At 40.5% G+C, this 27458-nt stretch overlaps 1 protein-coding gene across 3 annotated transcripts; it reads left to right on the top strand.

Moving 5' to 3' along the window:
• The first annotated feature begins 562 nt into the window (after positions 1-562).
• Positions 563-27304, top strand: OGT (O-linked N-acetylglucosamine (GlcNAc) transferase). Of its 3 annotated transcripts, none has more exons than XM_040614846.1 (22): positions 563-781; positions 4456-4636; positions 5722-5965; positions 7408-7476; positions 10457-10573; positions 11464-11543; positions 13179-13374; positions 13609-13749; positions 13960-14060; positions 14262-14415; positions 14514-14615; positions 14883-15062; positions 16295-16453; positions 18067-18156; positions 20143-20268; positions 21030-21200; positions 21317-21433; positions 21511-21678; positions 23696-23848; positions 25068-25320; positions 25507-25630; positions 26249-27304. In XM_040614846.1, exons 1-22 carry the CDS (start codon positions 745-747, stop codon positions 26421-26423), a joined length of 3138 nt encoding a protein of 1045 aa, XP_040470780.1. In that variant the 5' UTR covers positions 563-744; the 3' UTR covers positions 26424-27304. The 3 variants fall into 3 exon arrangements, with proteins under 3 accessions (XP_040470780.1, XP_040470782.1, XP_040470783.1); XM_040614848.1 differs by having other exon boundaries at positions 564-781; positions 4486-4636; XM_040614849.1 differs by lacking the exons at positions 563-781; positions 4456-4636; positions 5722-5965 and adding an exon at positions 9098-9242 and having other exon boundaries at positions 7402-7476.
• Positions 27305-27458: the final 154 nt, after the last annotated feature.

Below are 27458 nucleotides of genomic sequence, written 5' to 3'. Positions count from 1 at the left end.
TTTTCATTTCACGAAGGGCCGGTTTTCGCTGGGAGCAGGGCACTGGAGGCAGCGGCCGAGGCCTCGCCCCGGGGTGCGTTTGGGAATTGCCGAACTGCTGGGAAAGCTTCGGGCACCGGCTGCCCTGCGTTGAGTTTGATTTCCGTTGTAACGTGCGGCCGGTCCCCTGCATGAGGAACCCGGTAATCGGAGGCTGCGGGAAGGCTCGTTAGTCACAGGGGAGCCCTCGCGCTGTCACCGGGAAAGCACGCGCAGCCGCGGGGCTTCGCCGGGACCGGGCGGGGGGGGGATCGGGACAGCGCGGAGGAAGGGGGGGAGGAGGTGGGGGGCGGTTGCGCCCGCGCAGTGCGGCGGCGTTTGTCGCAACGGCTTTGCGCGGAAGGATACCGCGCTGACAAAGCTGAGCCCCGCGACTGCTCGTACGTCGCTGCCTCCGGAGGGGCTCGCTGGGCGGAAGGAGACGGGGAAAGTTCCGGTAGAGGTCCCTCCGCCGGCGCACAGCGGCTTCGTACGGGCCCGCTGGCTGGCTCCGCCCGGACTACTTGCCAGGGGGGAGCTAGTTCCGGCAGCAGCCATTCGGCAGTTTGCTGCCTCCGCCACCGCCATTTCGGGAGCCGCCGCCGCCTCAGCGCGCCGGGACCGCGGACACCTCGGTCCTGCGCCGGCCGCTTCAGCCGAGTGGGCCCCTCCGCACCCGCCGCCCTTCCGCTGCCTCCGCCCGAGCCTCGCCGGCCCCCTCTCGCGATGGCGACCTCCGTGGGGAACGTGGCCGACAGCACAGGTACCGTGGGCTGCCGGGCGCGCCGGGGGCCGGTACCGCCGCAGCCCTGCGGAGCTTGGGCCCTGCCCCCGCCCGGGGCCACGCCGCGGCCTGTGCCCCGCGGGGCCGCGCCTGGCCCGCCCCGAGCGCGGCGCTCCCCGCTCGCCGGGCCCGCTCCCGGCGGAACTTTCCAGAAGCGGCGGCGTGGGCGAGGCGGTGGCTTCCGGCGCGGTCCCGCCGCCTTTGTGCTGCTCTCCGCTCGCCCCGGGGCGCCGGCGGGCCCGGGCTCGGCCCCGGCGGGTGCTGCCGCTGCGGGCCGCGCTGGGGGGGCTCCTGCCGCCCTGCTCTCCTGCTGCTAAATTTATCTACAGCAGGTGACTGCGTGTTTGCGGAGGGCGAAGTAGGGTGAAAACTTGACCCAGAGCGCGGTTTAATTGGTCTAGAATCACTAGCTACGCCCAGGGAGCACCGCTGTGCTGGGCAGCGAGATAGCGTGCCCTCGATAAGGAAGGGCCTGCCCTACATCTGGCCTGCACATCTGGAACTTGAGGGCCGGGCGACAGAAGAGGAGAAATCTCGCTGTCCCCGTAAAGCAATAAAAAGCAGCATTCTGCTCACTGAAAGGATAAAAGGTCAGCGCGGCTTTATGCCCCAGATTTTTTGAGGTCTTTCTGTAACCAGAGGGAAGGAGGGGTCTGAAAAGCTGAAAAGGTGCCTGGGAAAAGTAGGAAAAAAATAGCATCTATGGAGGAAGATGGGATAGCAGTGCAGAGATAGGGAGGTAAAAAGGAATGGTCGTGGTACAGAAGTGGAAACGGAGAGGCTAAGTGCTGCAATACAGTATTTCATTGCTCCTCAGCTAGATCTGCAGGTCTCGTCAGCGAGGATGCAGCATCCTTGATCTGTGGAGGTGAAAAGAACCGTGTGCACGCTTGGAGAGCATCTTGTGCTCCTTGTCACCGCCTCGTCCCAGATGGTTGTGGCTCCTGTCCGGGCTTAGGTTTTACCCAGATGTAAGGTTGAGCACGAGCATGTAGTGGGTGCTTAGGATGTTAGCTCTGGGGAAAAAAAACGGCCTTGGGTACACTTGTGATAGTTCTGTGCGGGCTTTTATTTTGCTTGCATTCTGTAGAAGTCTCAGGAAGGGTCATTGTCATAGCATGTACTAGGTGTTTCCAAGGTCGTAATCAAAGCACGTAGCACAGGTTAGCCTAGGTACCTAAATTTATGCATGCAAGGCTTGATAAAGAATTTTTCTGTCTGTGACAGTTTGCTGCAGTTATTTTCTTTACCAGTGGTTTCAGTAAGCAGACACTGAATTACGCAATCACTGTGTTACGGATTTTATGGGTTGTAGAACTTTTCTTCCAGCCAACTTTCTATTAAAAGTTTAGCTCATTTTGAACTTTGTGACTTAGCTGTCTGGTTCCTATTTTTCAATGAACTTTTCAAGGATCATTGCTGAAATACTTGTTTGGAGGTAGATGACTGCCTGTTTTACACTGAGTGATCAGTCTCCTTCATCTCCTCGGGGGGGTGGTTTTGTGAAGAGACTTGATAAATGAAAGAAAATGTTAAGTGTTTCACTTATTTTGTTGCTTTTTTTAGCAATTATTATTCTGAGGTATTAAATACAGTATTTCTGCACCACCTTCTTTCTTGCCCTGGGAGTTACAACTTCACTTTCACTTTTTGCTTAAGTTGGCAAAATGTAACATTTGTGTAATGTTTTTTAGCTTCTTTCCAAGTGGTCGTAAGAATTGTAAGTCTAAACTTTGGGTTCTTTTTTTGGTTTAGCTTTGAAATTTAATAACACTACTGAAATTTTTTTGAAGAAGAAATGGTTCAGTTAGGTCCAGGAGACAGGCTTTTTCTGTCCTGCTTCCCCTTGTATGTGCCATCAGCAGAACTTGAAAATACACCGACTGCTAGAGGGACTAACAACGGCAGAAGGAGGGAGTGAGGAACAGCGTGTTGGTACTCCAGTATCATCATTACTGTCAGCTCCTTGGACTTCCATAAGTGGTGCTGTCATTCTCACGTTGGGTAACAGTTGTTACCTGCTATTGCCAGCAGGTTTAACTAGGTACTGAAGTCCACTTTTGCCTTAGCGAGGGTTTGGAAAACTCTTAAGCTAGGCTTCTAGGAAGTGGGAATCTAATCTTGATGAAAATACTTGGTTAGTAATTTGTCAAGTATCTGAAAGCAAGTAGCTTTGCTAGTTCCAACTTACTGTGAAATGCTTCAAGTTTTTAGAGCCGACAGAGACAACATACTATCTAGAAAAACAACTTCAGTTAAATTATGTAGCGTTTACAATCTTGTCTTCAACGTAGTGCTCAAAAAGCAATTTTGAAAATAATTATTTTACATAAATCCCAGTTTCATAAAATAAACACTAGATAGTAACTCTGGACCTAATGTCTTTGTGATTATTTTGCTATCTTTAAAGTTCTCACAAAAGAACTATGAGTCTCAGAGGAGTTTTGCAATACCGAAGTGCAAAGATGTGTGTATTTAGATATTGAAGTGCTTCCTTGTATTAGGAAGGATTTTTCTGTTTCGTTTAAATTCAGAATTGTAAAACTCTGTATGTCCAGGTTAGAAGTGTTTCATAAATGGAATTAAGTGACGGCAGAGTACTGGAAACGCTGGACTTCAGGAAGAAACATAAGAGATGCTTGCAGTAATTAAGACTTTTAATAGTAATAATCATTGGTATAAAGGCAGAATTTGAAGGTCAGCACTTCTTTCTAGGATGAACGGTTGTGGTTTTTTTCAGGCTACGCTTCTCTATATTTTAATACAGAACTGTGCTTTGTAAGAAATTTACTTCTCACACTTCAGATTATCTAAAACAGGTGGTGTTTTATTTAAGTATTTTGTTCTTCACAGTTGGATCTTAAATACAAAAAACATTGTGTCAATCCCATTGCAGCTAAGTATCCAGAAGCAGTAACTCCTTTCCTGTACCCTGTCTGTTAATGGTTCCTTCTGTAGACCATTTGCATAATCATTGAAGTGTGTGTTTGTCTCTTATCAGATGTTGTTCCTAGGCCATTTTTTTTTTTTCTATGAAGGAATCCTCGTTACAGAGAATGTAGGAGTGTAGAGGACTCAAGGAATGTTACACAGTTTTTGTGGGTTTTTTTTGTTTTGTTGGTTGTTTAAGGGACTTTCACTACTAACACAGCAAAACTTTCTTTTGTTCAAGTCCTTTGAGGTCTTTTTCTGCTGTCCTTCATTTCCCTAATAGGTTTTTAGAACTTGTTTTTAATACTACAAAACATAAGATTTACAGTTGGGGAGAGTGAGGAGAGTTATTGTTCTGTTGGCAGCACTTCTGCTGTTGTGAGCTGAAGTACAGTATCGTGCCAGGAATCTTTTAAAATATATTTCAGGTTAATGGAAAACGGTTGACTTGCAAATATTCACAGTCATTACCGTCTACATGCTTCCTATTACTAGCTGATGAAGTCATGGACTTGTACAGATGATGTTAGAAATAGTAATAGGTGGGGACACGAAGATCTGAGAGTTCAAACTGCCACGTGCTGTAGTGTTTTATGTAATTTCAAACCTTTTCATCCTTCAGTTGTGTACTCTTCTTTTTCATTTTGTTCTGTTTTTTTTTGTTTTGTTCCCATTATCTAACTTTTTGTTTTCCCCCCTTAAATGTTTTGGTGATTCTCCAGAACCAACGAAACGTATGCTTTCCTTCCAAGGGTTAGCGGAGTTGGCTCATCGTGAGTATCAGGCAGGAGACTTTGAAGCAGCAGAGAGACACTGCATGCAGCTTTGGAGACAAGAGCCTGATAACACTGGTGTGCTTTTATTACTATCGTCCATTCACTTCCAGTGTCGCAGATTGGACAGGTAGGAGACTTGAGGTGTTCTGTCAAGCTTTCTTTATGGTTTGAACTTGTAATAGTACTAAGTATAGCTAGCAGAAGTTCTATTCTAACATTTTGTTTTTATCACTGAACACAAGCACTGACTGACTTCATGGCAGCAGTAAGGACTGGTCAAAAATAATGTTTTTACTTTTTTAATATTGTTAGAGTAAGAGAAATACAAATTGGAACCGCTTTACAACAAGCAACAGATCTTGCCATTATTCTCATATTATTTTCATATTGAACACATTAATATCAGAGTGTCAGCCACACTTCTGTGTACTGGAGGTATTTACATGTGTAAACAAAAGCTTTTGGTTATTTATTCCACCTGCACTGTGGGGGGTTTTGGGTTTATGTTGTTGTTTTTTAAGTTACAAAAATGTTGCAAAATGGCATGATCAGTTAACGATTTTTGTCATCTGAAAGTTGTCTATATTTTTTCTGCTTGCCTGTTACTGATCTTGCTTTCTGTGCCTCAAGCGTTTTGAAATGCACTTTTTCTAGCTGTAAATATGTGTGTGATGGTGAAGGAAGGAAGAACTTTTGGCTGAGATTTATATAAGCTTCTGAATGAAGTTGTAATAAATGTTCTGATATGGAAAAATAAAATGGGGGAGGATACAACAGAATTCTACATCTACATCTGTCAGCTATTTACTGCTTCTTGAAAAGAGTATTGAGTGGAACATTGCAAAGTATACAAGTGTTGAAAGAGGCTTTGCAGGATTTCTGTAGTGCTTTCTCCAATTGAGATGAGCTCAGGTTTGGTGAGGTGACTTGAATGCTACTGATTGCAAATGAGAGTTTTCAGTGGAATCTCAAATAGGAACAGTGGAGATGATAGTTTAAGCTACGAGAAGCTAAACAAACAGGACAGCTCTGTAAGTCCAGATTTGTTGGCTGTATGTTTGGCTTGAAATAAGCATGAATGTTCATTAAGTAACTAGGAAAATAGGTAAATGCTGAAAGTCAGAGGTGGGCTTTTTTTTGTTTGTTTTTGTTTGGTTTGGTTTTTGTTTAGGTTTGGGGGTTTTTTTTGCTAACTTGTCTGATTTTTTCCAGGTCTGCTCACTTCAGCACTTTAGCTATTAAACAGAATCCTCTGTTGGCCGAAGCCTACTCAAATCTAGGCAATGTGTACAAGGAACGTGGACAGCTACAAGAAGCAATTGAACATTATAGACACGCACTGCGCCTCAAACCAGATTTCATTGATGGATATATTAATTTGGCTGCTGCGCTGGTAGCTGCAGGTGATATGGAAGGAGCAGTACAAGCATATGTGTCTGCCCTTCAGTACAACCCTGTAAGTAACACTTTATTTTCTTCCTGCTTTAGTACTGTCCCAGGACACACAAATAGCAGGTTTCAAAGAATGAACAAGTGATAATCCTTCCCTATAACCTGTACACCATAAACTCAATGGTCTACTTAATACTTTCTTAAGGATCATTGGAAGACTTCTGTCACAAAAAGTTCTAAGTTCTCTGTTGCAATACAGTAAGGGCTGCTGGTTGTGTACTTGCCTGTGTTGTTGCGATAACAGAAAAGCAAGGAATTGGGGTTTTATTTTGGTCTTTGAGTGTGTTTTTTTTCTCCCCCGAAGTCAGAAGTTTGTGAATAACCTCATGTAGTTTTGTGTGCTTTTTAAGGCACACTTATTACAGTGAGAGAATCTCTGCTCGCACTTGAATGTGAGATCTTGAAAAATGATCAGGTATTACTTTATCACAAAGTCAGAAATTTCATAGTGACAAAAGTTACCTGGTTTAATTTCCACTGTTGTCTGGTTTACAGAAATGCCATTTTTATGTTTTATAGGCTGAAACTGAGTATCTGTTTATAAGTGACTCCAATAAAATAGATCCAGTGTTTGGATTTTTGGTTGTAACTGCTTTGAATTGACATTTTTAGTAAACGATCTACCAGACTGCTGTCTTCTGTTCATTTTGCATTGTACTCAATTTTTATAGTACTAAAAAAGATGGTATCTGCTTGCTGTTTGGTTGTATGTTTTGTCAAAAAGCACTTGAAATGCATCGTCTGTCTAGTGTGTATATATCCTTTCTTGTTTGGAAAAGCAAATGCAAACCCAGTCCAACAAGAGCTCGGAATCTTGTTTTTTCTTAGAGGAGTTGAGTTTTGTTTAGGTTAGAACTCCATTTGCTAGTGTTGACAAAAATGTCCCCATTTTCTGTGATCTCTATTGTTAGATAATGCAGTTGCAGCCTGTGCTGTGGTTACAAGTGAAAGAATAAGTGGCAGGGCTGTTTAAAATGCATGGATTAGTTGGAAAAACAGGGAGAGAACCTGCTTTGGGGATACAGGAAGCAAAACTGCTATATTTGATCTATTAAAAAATCATAATGGCAATGGTGTAAGTTAAGAATGCAGGTTTGCAGTCATGCTTTAAAAAAAAAAAGGGGGATCTTCATGTACATATGGCAAAAGAACTTAAGCTGCTTGGAGGCAGAGGCATTTGGTTTCAGTTTTATATTTCTGTATAAAGAGGGATTGTATGAAATGCTACTTTCTGCTTCTTAGAGTTGTATTTTTACAGTACTAAAACCAGGAAGATTATCTGTTGGCTGTAATGTTAGGTCAAGAATAAGTAATTGATACTTGTGATGTATTTATTAAGAATTAAAAATAAGCTGTAGAGGGCTGGGGCGTCCTTTATAAGTTCTCTGTGAAGATCTTTGGGGTGTCTGAAGTCCTGAAGCTGATAGTATGACTTTGATTTTCCAGGACTTGTACTGTGTTCGTAGTGACCTGGGGAACCTGCTCAAAGCCCTGGGTCGCTTGGAAGAAGCCAAGGTAGGTGTTGGGTAGAATACATGTAAACGTCAGTGTTTTGAAAACTTGAACTTTGCACCAAGTCTTCAAATCTGCGTTGATCTACAGACAGTCTGAGAAACTGCTGAAAACTGAAGGCACTGAAACACCCCAGAGTAGTTGCAGGGCAAGATATGGCATGTCCATGTTTAAAAGTTGGTTTAAGTCAAGAAATGGAACATTACCAAGCCTTTCTGCTGAACTAGACTGTCTGATACCATTCTGAAGTATTGGGCAGGGGCTCCATCATGCTCTTATCTGGAAATAAGTAACAGTCCTTCAAATCTGAGGCTTGCCTGCTGGTGCCAAGCAGAGAGCCTGTGGTTAGCTCGAGATCCCTGTACGATGCAGGTGCTATTGAAAATGCTGCTCTTCTAAAGTCCTTTGTGGCTTGTAAGTGGAGAAGAAACTTATCCAAATGTTACCTTGTAATATTGGCTTTTAAAGATTTTTATTCTTTTAACTTTTCCCTTCCCTTGATAGTGGAAGAAAGGCTAGTAAACGATCAATAGCTGCAGTATGCGAAACCCCCGAATATCTTTTCTCATGTCTTCCCTCTCCCCTACCCCAAAATAAAGAAATCAGAAGGACAAAGCTGGTTTGTTTGGGAAATGAACTGATCGAAAGAAAACTTGCTGTAGTGGAAAGGTGGCTTCTAGCAGTCTTGTGTTTCCTAAACTGAGAATTCGAACACCAAGATGAGTTTAAAATTCTTGGCATGTTAAAACTTGGATTGCACAAAGAAATTGTCTTGTTACAAGCCACCTTACGCGTCCGCGCTGCAGGGGTGAGGAGTGTGGAGAAATCGGAAAACACTCTGGACTCCACGTCTGTCACTCCAAGCCCCACGCGCATGCTAAAAAGTGGAGTGTATGAACAGCGTAGCTGTCTGTTTGGCTGCAGCACCATTTGGGGAGGGTTAATGATCTTTATGGGGTAATTGGAGTGCGGGTTCAAAGTTCATTATCTTTTTGACTTCTCTTAACAACTTGGATGTGCGTACCATCCTAGGGCAGCCTAATTGATTTGGTCGGATCCAGGTTGAAAATATTTTGTAGCAGCATTCACAGTTTGAACAGTCTTTGAGACACTTGGTTCTCAGCCCACCAAGCGGACAGCTAACATGAATTGCACTTCACTGCAGCTTTAGTGTGACTGGTATAGGCCAAGACACTGCGCCTGCCTTAGGTTGCTGACTTCTTTGTTTCAGAGCTCTGGAGACACCTAGTTTGAAAGTGTTATTCCGTTTTGTGAGAACTTAATAAATGAGGAAAAACATCTTGAGTAAATTGCAATGTGTTTCTTTGGTTATCAGTCCATTTGAAAGATCAAGCCAGCAGATTCCTTACAGTTTGAACTAAAATTTAATTTCTTTGTAGATATTTCAGAGCCTTTCTTCCAAAAAAAAAAGTCCCTGCTGTATGCAATTACCCTGATTAACCCTCTCCCTTCTGCATGTCTCCCTTGTTACAGACAGATTGTCCTCATTCCCATGTGTTAAGACATATCCAAAAAAATGCAATTGCTTTGTTGAACTCTTACTAATGATCTTGTTTTATTTTCTCTCTTGTTTTTGGTTTTTCACCACTGATATTGTATTTAGAAGGTTTCAGGTGGGTGAAACCTCCTATTCCATGCGTAAGGTGCCTCGCTGAAGGGAGCTCGAGGCCTGGATCTAGGGCAGACACACACCTCCTCCTCCTCTTCCAGCAAGGAACGCACCGAAAAGTCACATGATGAGAAATATGGTAACGGGTTTGTAACTGCCACAGCAAAACCATTTGCCTCCATGCCTGAATCTTCTGTCTTGTGGCTTCAGAAACAGCTTAAAATATTTAATTACAAGCAAGTAATGTAAGAATATTTTATACTAGTAGCCACAAATTCTTTCAAAGAAATAAAGTAAAAGTAAATTAAAATATTTTTAAAGAAATAATTGGAGATAGTTAATAGTAAAAGCTTCTAACTCTTCTGGTTGTTCATTTTTTTCCTTTTTTCTTCTTTGTTTGGATTGCAGCGTTCTGCTCTTCTGATGATGCGCTGTGATCCTGCAGTAGCGCAAAGGCTGCGCAGCGGTAACGCGCATTGCGTGCGATTAAGCCCTCGTGAACGGTTGACTAGATGATTAATCTCTGATTGGGTGACTGCCCAAGCTCCAGGCTGCAGCCTTTTGGATGAAATTGGGTTGTAACACATTTAAGAGTCCAGATATCAAATTTAATATGAGAGTTTGTTATGGGCCTGTCTGGTAGATTAATGATTCTGGTTGGCCGTTCACTGGATCTAGGGGCAATCAATATAGCAAAGCAGTTCGCAGCGATAGCGTGGCGCCGTGCTGTTTAGGATGCGCAGCGATTTCTTGCGCTTGCATTACAGGGACCTAAACCTTCATGCAATCCTGTCATTTGAGGTTTTGAAGCTGCAGATGATTCGATGTATTTGGGGGGGGGGGGGGGGAGGGAAACAAGATATGGATGGGGTATGTCATCTCACTTGACAAGGACAGCTGAAACCGAAGAATGGCTTCATCTTTTTCAGTAGTTTTTCTATTTTTTTAAGTAATTTCTGTCTGTTTTAGAATGATACACAATTTAACAATTACATTTCACAGCAAAGTTGTATTTACACATTAGGGTTTTTTTGTGTACTTAAGGATGGCAGATATTTCCGAACTACTCGAATTATTTTGAAGATTATTTCTGTGGTGACCTGGTGTCTAAAGGCATGTTAATTTGTTACCAGCATAACTGAAAAATGGTGGGCTTGCACTTGGGTTTTGGTTTGCGCTGGCGCAGGATCAACAACAGTTTGCAGCGCATTAGTTTTGGCGCAAGCTAGCCTATACTGCAGGGTCACTTTTGGCTGGTTAGAGAAGGCATACTAACAATTATTTTTTTCTTATTTTTTTTCTTTTTACAAATATTCCCCTTCCCTTGTATCTCTCTTCTTTAACTGTTCCAAGGCCTGTTACTTAAAAGCAATTGAGACTCAACCAAACTTTGCAGTGGCTTGGAGTAATCTTGGCTGTGTTTTCAATGCCCAAGGAGAAATTTGGCTTGCAATTCATCACTTTGAAAAGGTAACTATCTAAGCCAGTCAGCTTCACTGCTAGATTTTAACGCACGTGCAGTTATCTGCTTGTAGATTAAATGTTTTGGTCAGCAGAGAACAGAGTTCTTTGGATCCTTTTAGTTAACATCCTATGTTAATAGTTGTTCAGGTTTTTTTTTACTTCCTGATGTTTCGGACTGCCTGTGTGCCACTACAGAGATATGTTTACAGTTGCCCTAAAGACTTCACACACATGTAAAAGAAAATTCATTAAGTGGTTTTACAATCCTTTTCTGGAATAAACTTTTTAAAAATCTGTTTTGATGGGAATGATGTTTTGTATGTTTCATGTGTTACAGGGAGAAACTACTTTGTGCTTAAAATCTTTTTTTCATTGTGATTTTGTTGCAGGTATTACAGTCCTATGGGTAACTGAGGAGAACAATTTTAAGTGACACACTAGTTCCTCTTCTTCAGGATTATTTTTTACCACTATTGTTTCAGAATTCTTAGATTGGTGTCATTAACTAGTTCTCTGATACCTTCCCCCCCGCCCCCCCCCCCCAAATTAAAGGCATTGTGGCGTGGGTAGGTAGGAGTGTTAAGTATAATCAGCCTAATGTGAAATAAATGTTTTAATGCTTTATTCTGCAGTAGTTGCAACTGACTAGATAAGCAAATGAATACGTTTGAAGGTACTGTATGGTTTTGTTTCTACAGATAAATAGCTTGGATGCTCTGTGATTGATTTCTATAGCTTAAGTTTTCTTTTTTACTAGGTTATTGGTGAAGTCTTAGATGCTTACAGATTGGGGTTGTCAAATTTAAAAAACCCCAAGCAAACAGAAAACCAGCTAGGTTTCATAGAATGTTCTCCTGTTAATGCTCAAAACTGTTAATATTCAAAAATATTTTCAGGCTGTAACACTTGACCCAAATTTTTTGGATGCTTACATCAATCTGGGAAATGTCCTGAAGGAGGCAAGAATATTTGACAGGTAAGCAGATAAGTACTATTGTTCTGTTAGTGGCCTGTCAGATTATCAAGATAGAAATTGTGTATCCTGATGTAAAGTATCTTCGGACTGTATAGTGAAGATTTGTGCTGTAAGCTAAGCAGGCAGATCGCTTTGAAATGCATACAGAGCGAGTTACTTGAATTCTAAAAAAAATTAAGGTCCTGTGGAATGTATTCCTTTTTGTCACTTTCCTGTACTTAATAAAAATGTTAAAAATGAGTGTTTCTGTATTTATTACGTGTTGGCATCATGTTACTGTTTTGGATTGCAGTACTGTTGCTGTCGTCTTGAACTAACTTGTTTCAAGACCTCTGACCTGGTATATCTTACTTTTGTTTCTGTAAGAAAATCCAGGCTGTGTTATTTGTATGCAGTGTCTATATTGTATCTGTTAATTGGATTATAATTTCTGGTAGCTGTGGTTTGTGGCTCCAAATCTAATAAAAGCTTGCAAGGAACAGGTTAGTTATTTTAACTAGTTGCATTGCACAGTGTAAATCATTCAGTGATCTCTGTTTTAAACACAAATTAATGAGCTAAATAGGAGCATGTTTCCTCAACATTTTGGACTTCACATCAACTTTTTGAGATTCTACTTACTGTGTATACTGTTGTGATTTTTCTAGAAATCAAATTTGAGCTCATACGTACAGTATCTATATAGCACTGTAGGAGCATATAATCAAAGATCTCTCTTTTGGAGAAAGTAAAGTCTGAAGTATAAGTAAAGCTTGATACATGTGTTTGGTTAGCAGAGAGGATGAAGACATGTAGCCTTATGCTACTGTTCCTATTGTAACAGTTGCTGTGCAGTGTCTCTTCACTGTCCTGTCCAGAGGAATAATGAATCCCCTTACACCTGTTTACACAGGATAAGGCACAACCATTCCTTACCAGGGAGCATAGTGACAGGGCGAGAGGTAGTGGTTTTAAACTGAAAGAAGGTGGATTTAGATTAGATGTTAGGAAGAAATTATTTACTCTGAGGGTGGTGAGACACTGTAACAGGTTGCCCAAGTGAAGTTGTGGATTCATCCTCCCTGTAAGTGTTGAAAGCCTTTGAGCCAACCTGATGTAGTGGAAGGTATCCCTGCCTGTGGCACAGCAAGAGTGGGGCTGGAAATAGATGATCTTTATGGTCCCTTCCAACCCAAACCATTTATGAAATGAATAATAAACTGGGGTCGGGGGGGTGGGGCTGGGTGGGAATGGAGCCAAGGTCTCATTCTTATTTTAGTAATGAAGAGTGTTTAACAAAAGTAGACAAAGGCTTTACTTTTTTTCCCACAAACTTGTGATTACTGTACAGCATCAGGTGGGAGGAAAACATTCCTATTTGACAACCTAATTGTTCTAGTCTGCTACTCATTACAGCATTCAGCATAGTTTTAAAATAACATGTATAATAATAATTCATCCCTTGATTGGGGTTCTAATTCAGGCAATGCTCTTCTGCATTTTCAGTAACGTCTTACAGGACAAATTTGTGTATAATGTATTAATAATACATATCCCTTGAAGTTTGGGGGTTTTTAATATGGGTTATTCTTTTGACCAAGGTAAATATAATTACTGCTCCGTGGATGATTGTTTGCCTTCTTTTTCTTGTTACAGAGCTGTAGCAGCTTACCTACGAGCCTTGAGTTTGAGTCCGAATCATGCAGTTGTACATGGCAACCTTGCCTGTGTGTATTATGAGCAAGGACTAATAGACCTAGCGATAGACACCTACAGGAGGGCTATTGAGCTACAGCCCCACTTCCCTGATGCCTATTGTAACTTGGCCAACGCCCTGAAGGAGAAAGGCAGTGTAAGAAGTGCTACTTTTCCTTTGTAAAATTTTTAGAAGTACTGTGAAAGTGTATTTTAGACGCTAGCTGTTACCAGCTCTATTGAGATGGGATGTTGCCCTCTAGTCATAAGGAAGATTTAATTCAGGAAATCCTGCACCTTGAACCTGTTCAAAGTGATTGTGTAATGACTTCTTATAAACAGTGCTGTTAAAATAAATATTACCATATCAACAATATCCCTTTTTTTGAAGGTGGTAGAAGCAGAAGAATGCTACAATACAGCTCTTCGACTTTGTCCCACTCATGCAGATTCTCTCAACAATCTAGCAAACATCAAACGGGAGCAGGGGAATATTGAGGAAGCTGTCCGTCTTTATCGGAAGGCTCTTGAGGTACAGTGGAATTTGATGAGGGACAGGTGGGGAATGCAAGTTGGGAGTGTGTAATATAACAGGATTTTTCCCTCTTAGTTTGTAAGTGGGGGAGTGTCTGCTCAGAGACACAAGTTGTGTAAAAGAAAGAGTAAGAAATGCACAAGTATTTTTTTTAATATGGTCTACTTGGGGCACTTGAGAGATTGATTCTACTTCTTTTTCTTCCAGGTGTTTCCGGAGTTTGCTGCTGCGCATTCAAATTTGGCAAGTGTTCTGCAACAGCAAGGAAAGTTACAGGAAGCTCTGATGCATTACAAAGAGGCTATTAGGTAAATGGATACTATCTGTGATAGTCCCAGCCTTTCATAAAGGACAGTGCCATAGATTGTAACTTACAGAGAGTGACTTACAGTAGCATATTTTCACTGAAATAATTGCTTTGCAAACCATAAGGTCTGGGTACAGGTATGTCTTCTCAATGGAGGAGGAGCTTTAATTGTTGGTGACAATATATTATCTTTATTTCTCAGAATCAGCCCCACATTTGCAGATGCTTATTCTAATATGGGAAATACTTTGAAGGAGATGCAGGACGTTCAGGGAGCTCTACAGTGCTACACCCGTGCCATTCAGATAAACCCAGCTTTTGCTGACGCCCACAGCAACCTGGCCTCTATTCACAAGGTAGCACGTGTGAATGATTCACTCTTAGGGTATGGTGGGACACTGTATTTACTTCTAAGTATATTTTTATCTGCTGACTCATTTCTGTGTCTTTATAGGATTCAGGGAATATACCAGAAGCCATTGCCTCTTACCGCACTGCTCTGAAACTGAAGCCTGATTTCCCAGATGCCTACTGCAACTTGGCCCACTGTTTGCAGGTGAGGAAGATGGGGCTTTGATTGTGATTCTTAAGATTTTTTGTGCGGCAAATGCTAAACGCGATCACTCAACCAGTCACTAATTTAAATGTGAAGGGTAAACTTAAGTCTTAAATCAGAAGATAAGATTATAAGTCATCAACAGTAATAACCAAAAATTCTTGCTTCCATTTTTGGAAGAAGCATGAGCCTCAACTTGTGAAATATGCGATAAAGATCAAAGGGAGCTGTTGTCCTAATGTTCTTTTTATTTTTTCCTTTTTCTAGATTGTCTGTGACTGGACAGACTATGATGAAAGAATGAAGAAGCTTGTTAGCATTGTAGCTGATCAACTGGAGAAAAACAGACTACCTTCTGTCCACCCACATCATAGCATGCTGTATCCCCTTTCTCACAGTTTTAGGAAGGCTATTGCTGAGAGACATGGAAATCTGTGTTTGGACAAGGTAGGAAGTTTAATACAGGCCAGTTATGATTGAAGTACCTTGTGGTTTTGCTTGATCCCACTGAAAATCTGATACTCAGATAGTTATTAGCCTTTGTAAGGTTTCTGAGAGGTAGGATGTAGTGGTACTCGTCTAGTTTTGCAAAGTACTTGCAAGGGTTGTTTTGGAAAAGCAGAGTGAGTAAAATAGTCTTTCCTGACCATAAAACAGATCCAGGCTGCTCTGTGTTCATACTTCTGAAAATCTGTCCTTCCATCATTCATAGTGCCTGGATCCTGAACTTGCCTTTAGCGAATCCTGGCTGGAACCTGTGAGCTTTGATAGGCTCTGGGATTTTGAAATGTACTCACTTTAGTGGTGATGGCAGCAATGTGCAAGGGTGGTGCATCACAGTAGGAGGTACTTGAGTATTTGCTGTGAATCTGTTTTGGAATACTTTATGTATAGTAGATTTTTCCAAAAATGTAGCTTCTCTTGCTGTTACTATTTAACTGTGTGCCATTTCCACAAGACCGCGCATCACCTCAAGCTGCCAAGACTGCAGTTGCAGTCGGTGGCGAGTTCTGTAACTGTAAGTTGATGCTGCTTCTTTTCAGCCAGAGAGTCACAGCTATTGATGCTTGTGAATGTTGAGATGGACTACTTGAGCAGTTGTAATTGAAAATACACTGTCAGCCAGTGGAAGGGTCTGGTTAACTAATGTAAAGATCTCAGACTTCAGAAGATAACACTTAGCATACAGATTGGCTTGTCTTAATAGCTTAATAATCCTGTCAGTGATAGTGGCTACAAGCTGATGTCTGGGGAAGATGGTCAGTATAAGAGCAGAAAGCATACTGTGGTACTTCACAGGAGTACTCTTTGGGTCACAAGTGGCTTGTAGTTTGAGAACTCCCTAGTCATAGTGGTGTGGTGTCAGTATATTTAATAATTAGGGGTGGAACAGTTAAACTGGTAGAGAAGTAGAAATGTCAACTTGCAGTAGTGATGTCTGTCTTTATTTGGCTGAATGTGGGTATGTGACAGTACCCACTTGTAACACAGTTTGTGGGCATTACACTTGGCTCCAGTGGATTACGTATAATGCAGTTTTGAAACAATAGATGCCCACAGACCACTTGAATGTGGCGTAAGGCTAATTCTACAACTCATGGGTGGGGTTTTTTCCCCTCTGTTGAGCGTTTGGATTTGGTTCCGGAGTTTATAGACAGTTGTGTATATTTTCTTGACAGATTAATGTTCTTCACAAACCACCATACGAGCATCCCAAGGATTTAAAAGCCAGTGAAGGTCGACTTCGTATTGGCTACGTGAGCTCTGATTTTGGAAACCATCCAACCTCACACCTAATGCAGTCAATCCCAGGCATGCATAACCCAGACAAATTTGAGGTAAAAATACAGATGGAATGCTTAAAGCTTTAAATACAGCTGTAAGTGGCAATTTCTTTTTCTTGGTGCAGACAGGTAAACTAGGCAAGGGCAAACTTTAGTTTCCAGGTGTTCAGGGCTTTTTCTTAGCAGGTGTTTTTTAATGAGTTGAAGAGTTCTCCAGCCTGAGTCATCCTTCTTTACCAATATGAAGTGTTATTTAGAAGGTAGGCAGATTAGATACCTGTCCTCAGAACTGCTGTAGGTAGGATTGGTGGCCTATGGAAAACTTTTTTTTTAAGCTTCAGCTGCTCTTCTTTGAGTAGTTGTGTTTCAGCATCGAGGTACTACTGTCAGGTTACTTGTGATTTACAGTTATGCATCTTACTTTTATTCATGCTCCGCTGCTGGTTTTGTTACATGTATTTTTGTCTGGGATACCTGAATCACAAACATCAGGTTGGTCTGACTACATCTTTTTCAAAAGGAAATGATACACTACATTTACTCCAGTAGGAGCATATGGAATTTAACAGTGCTAAAGACAGTCACGTCTATATTTGGGTGTCATGATAAGAGACTGAGGCTGTAAACAAAACTAATTCCCACTTAACTTTGTTTGCTCTTTGACTATTTAAATTGCCTTGGTCTTGAGCTCCTGCTTTCCAAGACATGAGAATTTGCTTGTCCTTGTAAAGGATTGTGTTTCCTTTTTGCAAAAGTGTTTTTTATGAATTTTTGTTTTGTTTTGTTTTGGGACTTTTTCCGAACTCTTGATTTTTCCTGGTCATGAAGTCTTTGTAGTCTGAAGTCCTTGTGGCAGAGTTGCTTGCTTGAATTGTTATCAGAAGCATGACTATGAATCAGATCATGAAACATTTACATTGGTGGGCTGAGTACATGGGGTGTGGGGGAGAATATACCGTTATCCTTGAGTCAGCTTGAGACAAAGGGCAGTCTTTTCTGTTCTGGATTTATAAAGCTCCACAGAACTTAATTTAAATACTAAATAGAAGTTTATTATTGTTTTACTAAAACCATGCTTTCGTCCTGCAAGAATCTCTCTGTGTATTGGTTGTATTGGTTCTATATCTGTATGTGCTAGGTTAGCTTAAGATGCCTGTTTACATAACCTGGCAACTTCGAGTTTCTCAGATACATTTGCAGTTTCTTAATTGGAGAAAACTAGTCACTGTTTAATATAATCTGTTAAAAAGCTTCCCCAAAGCTTAGCTTATCTGTTCAACCTGACTCATAATTATGATTCTCACTAATTACAAGTTCAAAGGTGTCTTTTAAAAGGCATTCTTAGAGAAATCAATGCATATGCGAATAAGTTTGTTCAAATTACCTTGCACAGATGAGAACGTTGTGTGTATGTCTGCAAGATGCAGTGCCACACTCTACTGCCAGAACTAGGTAAAACTGGGACCTTTTGCAGATGTGTCAAATGCCCCTTATTTTTTGCACTTCTTTCTCAGCTGGCAAATGCCACACAAATAGAATATAATTTGTATGAAACTAGATGTAATTTTGCTAATGTAATTTAAAATTGTAATACTGTATGTTTTATAGTGAAGTTATTATGTTGGCAAGTTGTTGCAGATACTCAATTTCGGTGCCTCGTATTCTAGGTATTCTGTTACGCCCTGAGTCCTGATGATGGTACAAACTTCCGTGTAAAAGTGATGGCTGAAGCAAATCATTTTGTTGATTTATCTCAGGTGAGCTTCTTTGATGCATTGACCTTTTAGCAGATGTAAGTGAAGGAAGAGACCAGCCTGTATTTTTGAGATTTTTAGTTGCAAATGTTTCTTGAATGAGGCTGATGTTAGTCTTGAGAATTTTGGAGTTTGTAGATGTATTAGTGTTACCTTACCTGGGATGCAGCGGTTAGTGCGTGACCTCTGTGTGATTATTAGAAAGTAATGTTAGCAATATTGAATAACTGTTTCATTAGGTCTTAAGATAATATCCATGATATTTAGATATGACTAAGTCAAGATGCCACAACTCTAAATATATTTAAGCTTGCTTTACTCCAGTGAGGCAAGATAGAGGCTTGATGATTAATGGGGGGATTTTGCCCCATTATCAAAAGGCTGTTTTGGCAACATATACAGGTGAGTTTGATTTGTTAAGTTCTGTGTGAAAACTGATGTTAATTTCGGTGTACGTAGAAGTCAAAGATTTACACTTTCTCAAGATAACCTGCAAAACCCTAAAGCAACACAGGATAATTAGGGTACATTAATAATGGAACTGGATTGGCACCTGGACAGTCCCAGATTAGGTGATAGGTAAAACTTGCATGCAGTTTTTAAACTCGTCATGTTGTTCAGGACCTGCTCTCATAAGTAAGAGTGCTAAATTGGTGTCAGCAGAATTGCCCTCTGAGATAAATTTTGCAAAGTTGATCCTTTAAAATGTTCTTTTAGAATAATGAGCTTCAGTTATGCTTGTGGAAAGCCATCTGTTGTCCCCCCCTGCTTTTGCAGCTGTGGACATTGAGAAAGCCTTGGGTCATAGTTAAGAGAGGACAGCAATTTCATGTTTGTTGGTGCACTTAGCAGCTATCTAGGAAGAATTCCTTCCTTTGCCCAGAGTGATACACTGAGTTTTCTTATTTAAAATTATTGAGGCATCAACTTGTATTTTTAGGTTATAGTGCAGCTCTTAAAAGATTTGTACGGAAGGGTTAAACGGGTAGAAATGGTTTGCTGTGATCTATTGCATTAGCAGTGTAACTCACTGAAAGTTAAACTAAGGTGGGAACTCCAATTGTTGTCTGTTCATTGATACAACTGCCTGTGTGCATCTGTTTGCCTTGCTATGAAGTGTGAAGTAGCTTTCCCTTTTTACAAAAATGAAGTACTTTTATGGTGCATATTAATTGAAGGGTGAGTCAGCATTAGTGGTAGAGTAGCTAATTGGCTTACTCTTGATCTTCAGTTTGAAGTAATTTCTCTGTATTACCTTAGTTTGGGAATCTTGCCCTACATAAGGCTAATTAATGATCAGAGCTTACAGAAGTGGTGGTGGGGCTGTGGTGGTTTATATAGCCTCAGTTTCTAGCTTTTGAGTTTTTTTCTACTGCTGAACTAGAGACATCTATCAAGTATTTTCTTTTATCTGCTTGTAGGTGACTATAATTCTTGGAGGAATTTAAAACTGTTGAAAATTATTTACCTTTCAGTATTAGACAGGAAGAAACACGTTGTAATTTCCAAGGCTTTGCTGTTCTTCTTGAAGGTCATTGGTAATACCTTGTGTGAAGTTCTGCTCTTTGTTTTTGATTTAGCCAAGGACAGTTTCAGTATTGCTCAGAGTTCCTTCTGTGGTTCACATGTGATATTTTTCTGCATGACTTGCTGAGCTTGGCAATGCTAGGCATCACTCCTGATGTGAATGTGCAGAGGCAATCTTCAAGTACCTGCCACAGTTACAGTTTCTGTCAGCAACTGCTTCAACTGTGTCTAGCAAACTTATGTTTTTCTTGGCTTCAGCAGGGTTTTTTTGACTGAGTTGAGGACTTACACCTCTATAAAACCAGAAGTAATGGGATTTAAGTCTCACTTAAATTATGCAGTTGACATTTATCTATTGGTACACTGATGACTAACCACATTTATTACTGAAAGACTGAGAAAAAAAACCTTTTTTTTATTTAAAGAAAATAAATTTGATTTATGTATTTCTTTATTCTTCAGATACCATGTAATGGAAAAGCAGCAGACCGCATCCATCAGGATGGGATACACATTCTCATTAATATGAATGGTTACACCAAAGGAGCCCGCAATGAATTATTTGCCCTGAGACCAGCACCTATTCAGGTAGCTAGAGAGCTCTGTATCTCAAAAAAACCACTTGTGAGTAGGAGGTTTCTCTTTTTCTTGTGGCAGAGTGGAAAAAAATTCTGAAGGTTCATGTTGATCAGTAAGTGAGAGAGACTTTATAGGGCTTAGCATATGTGAGGCAAATAGGATCATTCTGTTGAAACTGAGGAGTCTTGAGTTGTTTTATATGCTTTATGGTCAGTTGACTGTCCTGAATGAGAACTTAATTCTGTGAGGTTCCTGTACACCACTGGCTTTCTTGCATTAGTGAGGACAAAAAAAAGGGTATTTGAAGCAGTTGTGGAAATTAGTTGTGGTGTTTTAATATCAAGTTTTAGTGAAATTCAAGTTACAATAAGTCAGAATCAGTGTCAGAGTAATTTTTTTGATTAACGATTTTCTAAAATGCCTGTGGAAAGAGAATGGGAGAAGCCTGAACTGGAGTTACTCTAGGCTACAAAAGTTTGTCTCAAGCTAAGTAAGAGAAGCTGTTATCACTGATGGTTGGTATTCTGGCCGTAGCTGCACATAGTTGGATACTTTGGCCTTTTGCTTGAGGGATCTATTTTAGAACATCCTTGAACTGTTCACTGTCTCCATAGTGAAAAGTTTGGGTTGGTGGTTGCTGTTCAGTTGATAAAGCACAAGAAGGAACTTGAATCTGTAGGTGAAAAATACAACTTGAAATGTATTGATTTTTACCTGCCTTTAGTTTTGCAATGCAGCTGGGACTGGACCCTTGCTTTCTTGTTTTTTAGGCAATGTGGCTAGGGTATCCTGGCACCAGTGGGGCATTGTTCATGGATTATATCATCACAGATAAAGAAACTTCGCCAGTTGAGGTGGCTGAGCAGTATTCGGAGAAATTAGCTTACATGCCAAACACTTTCTTTATTGGAGACCATGCCAACATGTTCCCTCATCTGAAGGTATGTTGGGAAATAGACCAAGAAAAGCAGGTGTTTTCCATAGCTGTCTTCATAAAATGATGCTTGGTAAAGAACCTTTACATTTAAAAAAAATTTTTTTTTTTTTTTTTTAACAGAAAAAAGCAGTCATTGATTTCAAGTCCAATGGTCATATTTATGATAATAGGATTGTGTTGAATGGTATTGACTTGAAGGCTTTCCTTGACAGCCTCCCCGATGTCAAGATTGTTAAGGTGAGAGCTACTTCTTTGTTTTCAGTTCTAGGGACTGAAGCTGGTACTTTTTCTGATGCTTATGTGATTTCTCTTAGATGAAGTGTCCTGACAGTTGTGACAATGCAGACGGCAATGCTGCCCTCAGTATGCCAGTCATTCCTATGAACACAATTGCAGAAGCTGTGATTGAGATGATTAATCGTGGGCAAATTCAGATAACTATTAATGGATTCAACATCAGTAATGGATTAGCAACTACTCAGGTGAGGCACTTCAAGATACTGTTCTCTTGGGTCTTACATTGTGTCTGTGTGTTTTAACATAACAAGGAAGAAAAACCTCCAAGCAAATGTCTGTCTTCTGTCACGATGGTTTAGTCAGTCTCATACTGAAGTTAACTTGCAAATGTGTTGGAAGCTGCAGATGTACTGGAAGATGATCTTTCCTCCCAAAGATAGACAGGTTATATCACAAGGCTGTCTGAAGTCCGAAGAAATTTAATCTTGTTACATAAAGAAGACACTTGGTTGTTCAGAATTTAAAGGCAAGATTTGTTCATTGCCTGCAGCCTGCAGGGCATTTGTGAGCTGTTTACTCAGCTTCAGTTGTGTTATTCCTTTAGAAAAAAATGGCTGGGTAATACAGGCAAAGTTATTCCACTGTATCAGCACGTATTATCTCCTTACATCTTCCTTAATGATGCACTATACTGTCACCTCTCAGTGCTTAACAGTTAATTGGATTTTAGTGATCGTGACAGTTACTGGTTTTGTTTATTACTTCTTCCTTTGCAGAATTGTTCTTTTTAAAAATACTGTATTTTGACATTGGCATAACTTTTTTGACTTATGAATTTTACTCAGTTTACAGTCCTTCAGGAGAGTTTTTCATCATTTTCTTAGACCTTTTATTATCACTACTCTATTCATAATCTCATGCCTTGGTTTCTTTTTATGAGTTCTTTTGTTCATAACAGAGACTTTCATTTAAGGTAATAGGTCATGTGTTAGTTTGGTCAGTAAGCTTATTAGCATTTTTTTCTGAAGTTATTGTCCCCTGAGAATAATAGAGAATTCTTGTCTTGGCACTCTGCCACCAAGATGTAACAATCCAAGCTCTGTTGGTACACTTCTAAAACAGGATTTCTATCTTTGGATCACACTAATATAATCCTTCTTTGTGCTTGTTTTAATTTGATACCGGCTACTTCTGGGCATAGGTTGATGAGAAATGTGCAGTGTGGGTTTGAGGTCTGCTCAGTGACCTGGATAAGTAGCATTTTACCAACTTTCGTTGAACTAGATTATCTCATACATCTTCTAATGGAGTCAGTGACAGTGAGGTATTGTCATTCATGTCAGGTTTGTCAACGGTATACTTTGGCTGGCCACACTGCCACTGAGCTAAATTTTAAATATGTATGTATGTAAAATACACATATAAAGAAAAAGGCTCTTAAGTTTTGCCCTGTCTGTATTGACATTTTTATCTGTCTTTGATCCAATGATTGCCTGTTATTATTAAAAAAAAAATTAAAAATCATACTTACATTTTACTAATCTTCAAGACTCTTGCATGATATTCTGATTATCCCAACTTTGTCCTCTGCTGTCTTTTATTAGCATGTTCCTATTCTTTGTGAAGGCTGTAAGATCTGTTCATTTTTTAAAGTCTATTAATAACACTTCTAGTTTTAACTTTCAGCGTTTCCCATTATTTCCTTGTCAGCTGGTTCCTTTACAGTTTATCAGTTACATGTTAGTCTGTATCTTTAGTCCTGACTATCTGTTCTGTGCCTGTTGTCTTTTATCTTAAAAAAAAAAAACACAAAAAAAACAACAGTGAAAAAACAAAACATACAAACCAGAAAACAGACCACAAGAAACCGCTTTGCTTTCTAAAGACTTCTTTTATTCTTCCTTGAAGTCTTAATTTCATTTTTGGTTGCAAGGAAATGCAGTGACTGTAAGGAGGGGAGCAGTCCAAGTGTAATGCTTCTTTATATGATTCATTATTCCGATTATTCCAGTTACTTGGATTTTCAGGGGGATACAGCAAGGGCATGAAAATGCCCAGTGTTCACAAGCATGGATGCATACCAATTAAATTCTTGTTATGAGTTAAGTAAACAATTTTGTTTCGTATAATAGAACCAAGGATGTGCTTACATTAACTTGTAATGCTAACAGATGTTGCAGTGTGTCTCATTACAGTCCCACAGGGTGTAGTCTTGTAGTCTGCAATTTCAGTGTTCCAATAGCTTTCTTTTTTTCTCTTTAGATTAACAACAAAGCAGCAACTGGTGAGGAAGTTCCACGGACTATAATTGTTACTACTCGTTCTCAGTATGGCTTACCAGAGGATGCTGTTGTATACTGTAATTTTAATCAGCTGTATAAGATTGATCCTTCCACTTTACAGATGTGGGCCAATGTGAGTACCTGTATGTAATACAAAATCTGAGGTCAGACTTGTGGAACATACCTATTCTGTTCGAGTTAGTAGAAACTTCGTGCAGGTTAAAATTGTTACTGTTCTGTGGAAAACATTAACCCTGAGCTATTTGAATCCTTATGATGCTGTCATGGTTTAACCCCCAGCCAGAAACTAAGTACCATACAGCTGCTCACTCACTCATCCTGCGCCCCTGAGAGATGGGGAGGAGAATGGGAAAGGAGTGTAAAGCTTGAGGGTTAAGATAAGAACAATTTAATAATTAAAATAAAATAGGAGGGAAAATCCCCAAAACAGTAATGGTAATAACAACTATAGTAACGATGATAATGAAAATGAAGGAGAAGGGGAGAGGAATAAAATCCAAAGGGAATGGAGCAAGATACAAGTGATGCACAATACAGTTGCTCACCACCCAGCTGAGCAGCAATCAGCAGGCCCCAGCCAACCTCCCCCAGTGATACACAAGGTCCTTTCGGCTAGTTTTGGGTCAGCTGTCCTGGCTGTGTCCCCTCAACAACTAAAACCATCAGTGTGCTGTCAACATTGTTCTCACACCATGTCCGAAGCACAGCATTGCACCAGCTACTAAGAAGAAGAAAATGCTATCCCAGCTAAAATCAGGACAGATGTTCATGTTGCAGGACTTGGTGTTAATGGGATATAGAATTTTTTAACTGACTTCAAATCACATCTCTGCTTCTAGCCAGTGAAAAATTGTCTGCCACAGCTTAAGTATGCTGGAACTCCATTGTGAAATAACTTTGGGCTTCCCTAGTCTGCACAATTAAGTTAACTGACCTTGGCTGGTAGTAAATTGATAGATCTGACCACTGAGCGTCTGTATCAAGGTCCAGTTTATAGTGTGGTGCAGAGTTACCTCAGGTAATTTATTTTATATTCTATAGTATGGGCCTGTAAATAAATGAGATCATAAATTTTAAGATTTACTCTCTTAAGTAGCGTTCTGTGAACTGTTGCTCAGAGTTGCTGTCTCTTTCAGCAGAATTAGAAATGCAATCTGAATTATTTCACTTGAAATTATTATCTGGTTTTTTTCTTGCTCTGTATCTCAGAAGATTAAAATGAAGTACTGAATGCGCCTTTTGCTACATCTTGGTATATGGTAATTTCTTGTTTGGAAAAGGAGATGTTTCTGACTGAACTTTCTGTATTTGCTTCCTTATTTTCATTACAGATCCTGAAAAGAGTTCCGAACAGTGTGCTGTGGCTGCTACGTTTCCCAGCTGTAGGAGAGCCCAATATTCAGCAATATGCACAAAACTTGGGTCTTTCCCAAAACCGAATAATCTTCTCTCCTGTTGCCCCCAAAGAAGAGCATGTGAGGAGAGGGCAACTGGCTGATGTTTGTCTAGACACTCCGCTTTGCAATGGGCACACAACTGGGATGGATGTGCTCTGGGCTGGGACTCCTATGGTCACTATGCCAGGTAATGCAGTGGGGAACCTACACACAACAGATGGATTTGGAGTATTATTAGGTTTTTAATAACGAAGAGCAAACCCAATAAACTTTGTTGCCTCATATAGAGGCAAAAGGAAAGTAACTCATGCTCTGCTGATGTTACTTGATAAGCTTACTCTTGTTATCAAATTTTTATGTTTTTTTTTTACAGGCGAGACTCTTGCATCACGAGTTGCTGCCTCCCAGCTCACTTGCCTGGGTTGTCTTGAGCTCATTGCAAAAAGTAGACAGGAATACGAAGATATTGCTGTGAAACTGGGAACTGATCTGGAATAGTAAGCAAACTTGTACTGTCTGATGTGGTAACATCAAGAATGTAAAGTGCTTGTAGTTGGGCACAGTGCTGAGATTTACCAGGAGTTTTAATCCTGCAGATTACATATTTAATATTTAAAATATCTAGGCAATCCTCATCTAGAGGTTTCTTGTCTTGCAGTTAAGCCAGCTTCTGCTTTTACAGTAAACCTCACAGCACTCCTAACTGAGTAATAATGCTGCCTGTTCTAAATTGCTCATGTGCAGGCTCTTACCTGGTAAAAAGTGCAATATATTTCACCTTTTTGTTCTTTTTAAATTGAAGATTAAGCCGTTTGTCACTTATTACAAATCAAAAATTGTACTGTAAAAAAAAAAGTTACATTGCAAATAATGCAACAAGTTAATGCGTTACTGTGGCAGCTCTCTGAGTTAAGTGGTAGTCTGTATCTGAAATTATGAGGGGATGGAACAGCAGTATAAATTTGTTGGAAGTCGGGGAGCAGATATTTTTGAAACGGTTGTACTGGCAGTTCTGGGTTAGCTGAAAATAGTAGATTTCAAAAGCAAGCAGTACTGTGAAGTGTTTGGAATCTCTTGCGACTGCTTTAACTGTTGGGTTTGGGTTTTTTTTATAGCCTGAAAAAAATACGTGGCAAAGTCTGGAAGCAGAGAATATCCAGTCCTTTGTTCAACACGAAACAGTATACAATGGACCTGGAGCGGCTTTATCTTCAGATGTGGGATCACTATGCTGCTGGCAACAAACCAGACCACATGATTAAGCCAGTGGAGGCCACTGAGTCTGCATGAAGAGAGACTGACTGTGTGCCCACCTAGAACTCTCCAGGATCTGAGCCTCTCAAACACTTCTGCAGATGATGAGCTAAAAACTGTGCATTTCTACTTAATCTGCCTGGTACTCTGTGGCTGAAGTAATACATGATGGTGATTAAAGCACAGCCAGACTTATTTCTTGCATGATAGGGAAAGACTCAGTAGAGCCTGGGATCCTTTTATTCCATGAGGAATTTGAATGGGATTGAGCTGTGTACATGTGAGCCTGTATGAGTGACTTAGTGGTTGCTGGGGGAAGTTTGAACTGCCCAACCAATTATGATTTCATGGATCGATTGAATCTTCCTGTGAATCTCCTTTTACGTGGATTGGGAATTGGAGCATTTTAACATTTGATTTGGGGTACTCCTGTTGGTATATATGTGTGGTTCTCCCATGACAAGATTTCCAGCTAGCGAGTGTTGCTCCCTGCATTAATTTCTAAACTGTGTGGACTGAAAGGGCATATTTGCTGGTGTAGTCTTTTTTTATAGGTTTTATAAACCACTTGAGCCTATATCAGCCTTTTAATGTTTGACCTCTGTTTTGGAGCTCTCTGTAATGTGTTGGTTTAGGTAAGGATTTGGGTTTTTTTTTTGTTGTTTTTAAGCTTCTCCAATAACTCAGCTAATTTGGCTTCACGACGGCAGCTCCTATTCTGTTGGAAAAACCAAATCTTGATCAGAAATTAATCTTCCCTTCCCCACAAGTGTTTTGAAGGTAAACACAAACTGGTGCCAAATAACCGATGATTTCAGGAACGATTGTGAATTATGTATAGAGGCGCAGCAGTCCTAGGTACTGTAGCAAAGACTTGGAAGAAAAAAAAAAAATAAAGCTTTGGTTTGCCAGTTTGATTTGACCGGCGTTTCATGTTTTCTGCTGGCGGGGAAGTGGTCCGAGTTGCTAGCGACCGGGGGCAGGGCTACGGGCAGAGCTACGGGCACTGCTGGCCGCGGCCGCTGTGCGCACGCGCGGGAGACGCGGCGCACCGGAAGTGCGTCACGGGGT

This window comes from Falco naumanni, chromosome 14 (genome assembly GCF_017639655.2).
Source record: "Falco naumanni isolate bFalNau1 chromosome 14, bFalNau1.pat, whole genome shotgun sequence".
NCBI classification, from domain to species: domain Eukaryota; kingdom Metazoa; phylum Chordata; class Aves; order Falconiformes; family Falconidae; genus Falco; species Falco naumanni.
The sequence above is the reverse complement of the archived record's forward strand: the minus strand, read 5'-3'. Positions and strand labels throughout refer to the sequence as shown.

Coding starts and splice junctions, on each gene's coding strand:
- OGT (XM_040614846.1), top strand. CDS start 745: ATGGCGACCTCCGTGGGGAACGTGGCCGACAGCACAG. Junction 5,966..7,407: donor CTGCCCTTCAGTACAACCCT/GTAAGTAACACT, acceptor TTGATTTTCCAG/GACTTGTACTGTGTTCGTAG. Junction 14,616..14,882: donor ACTTGGCCCACTGTTTGCAG/GTGAGGAAGATG, acceptor TCCTTTTTCTAG/ATTGTCTGTGACTGGACAGA.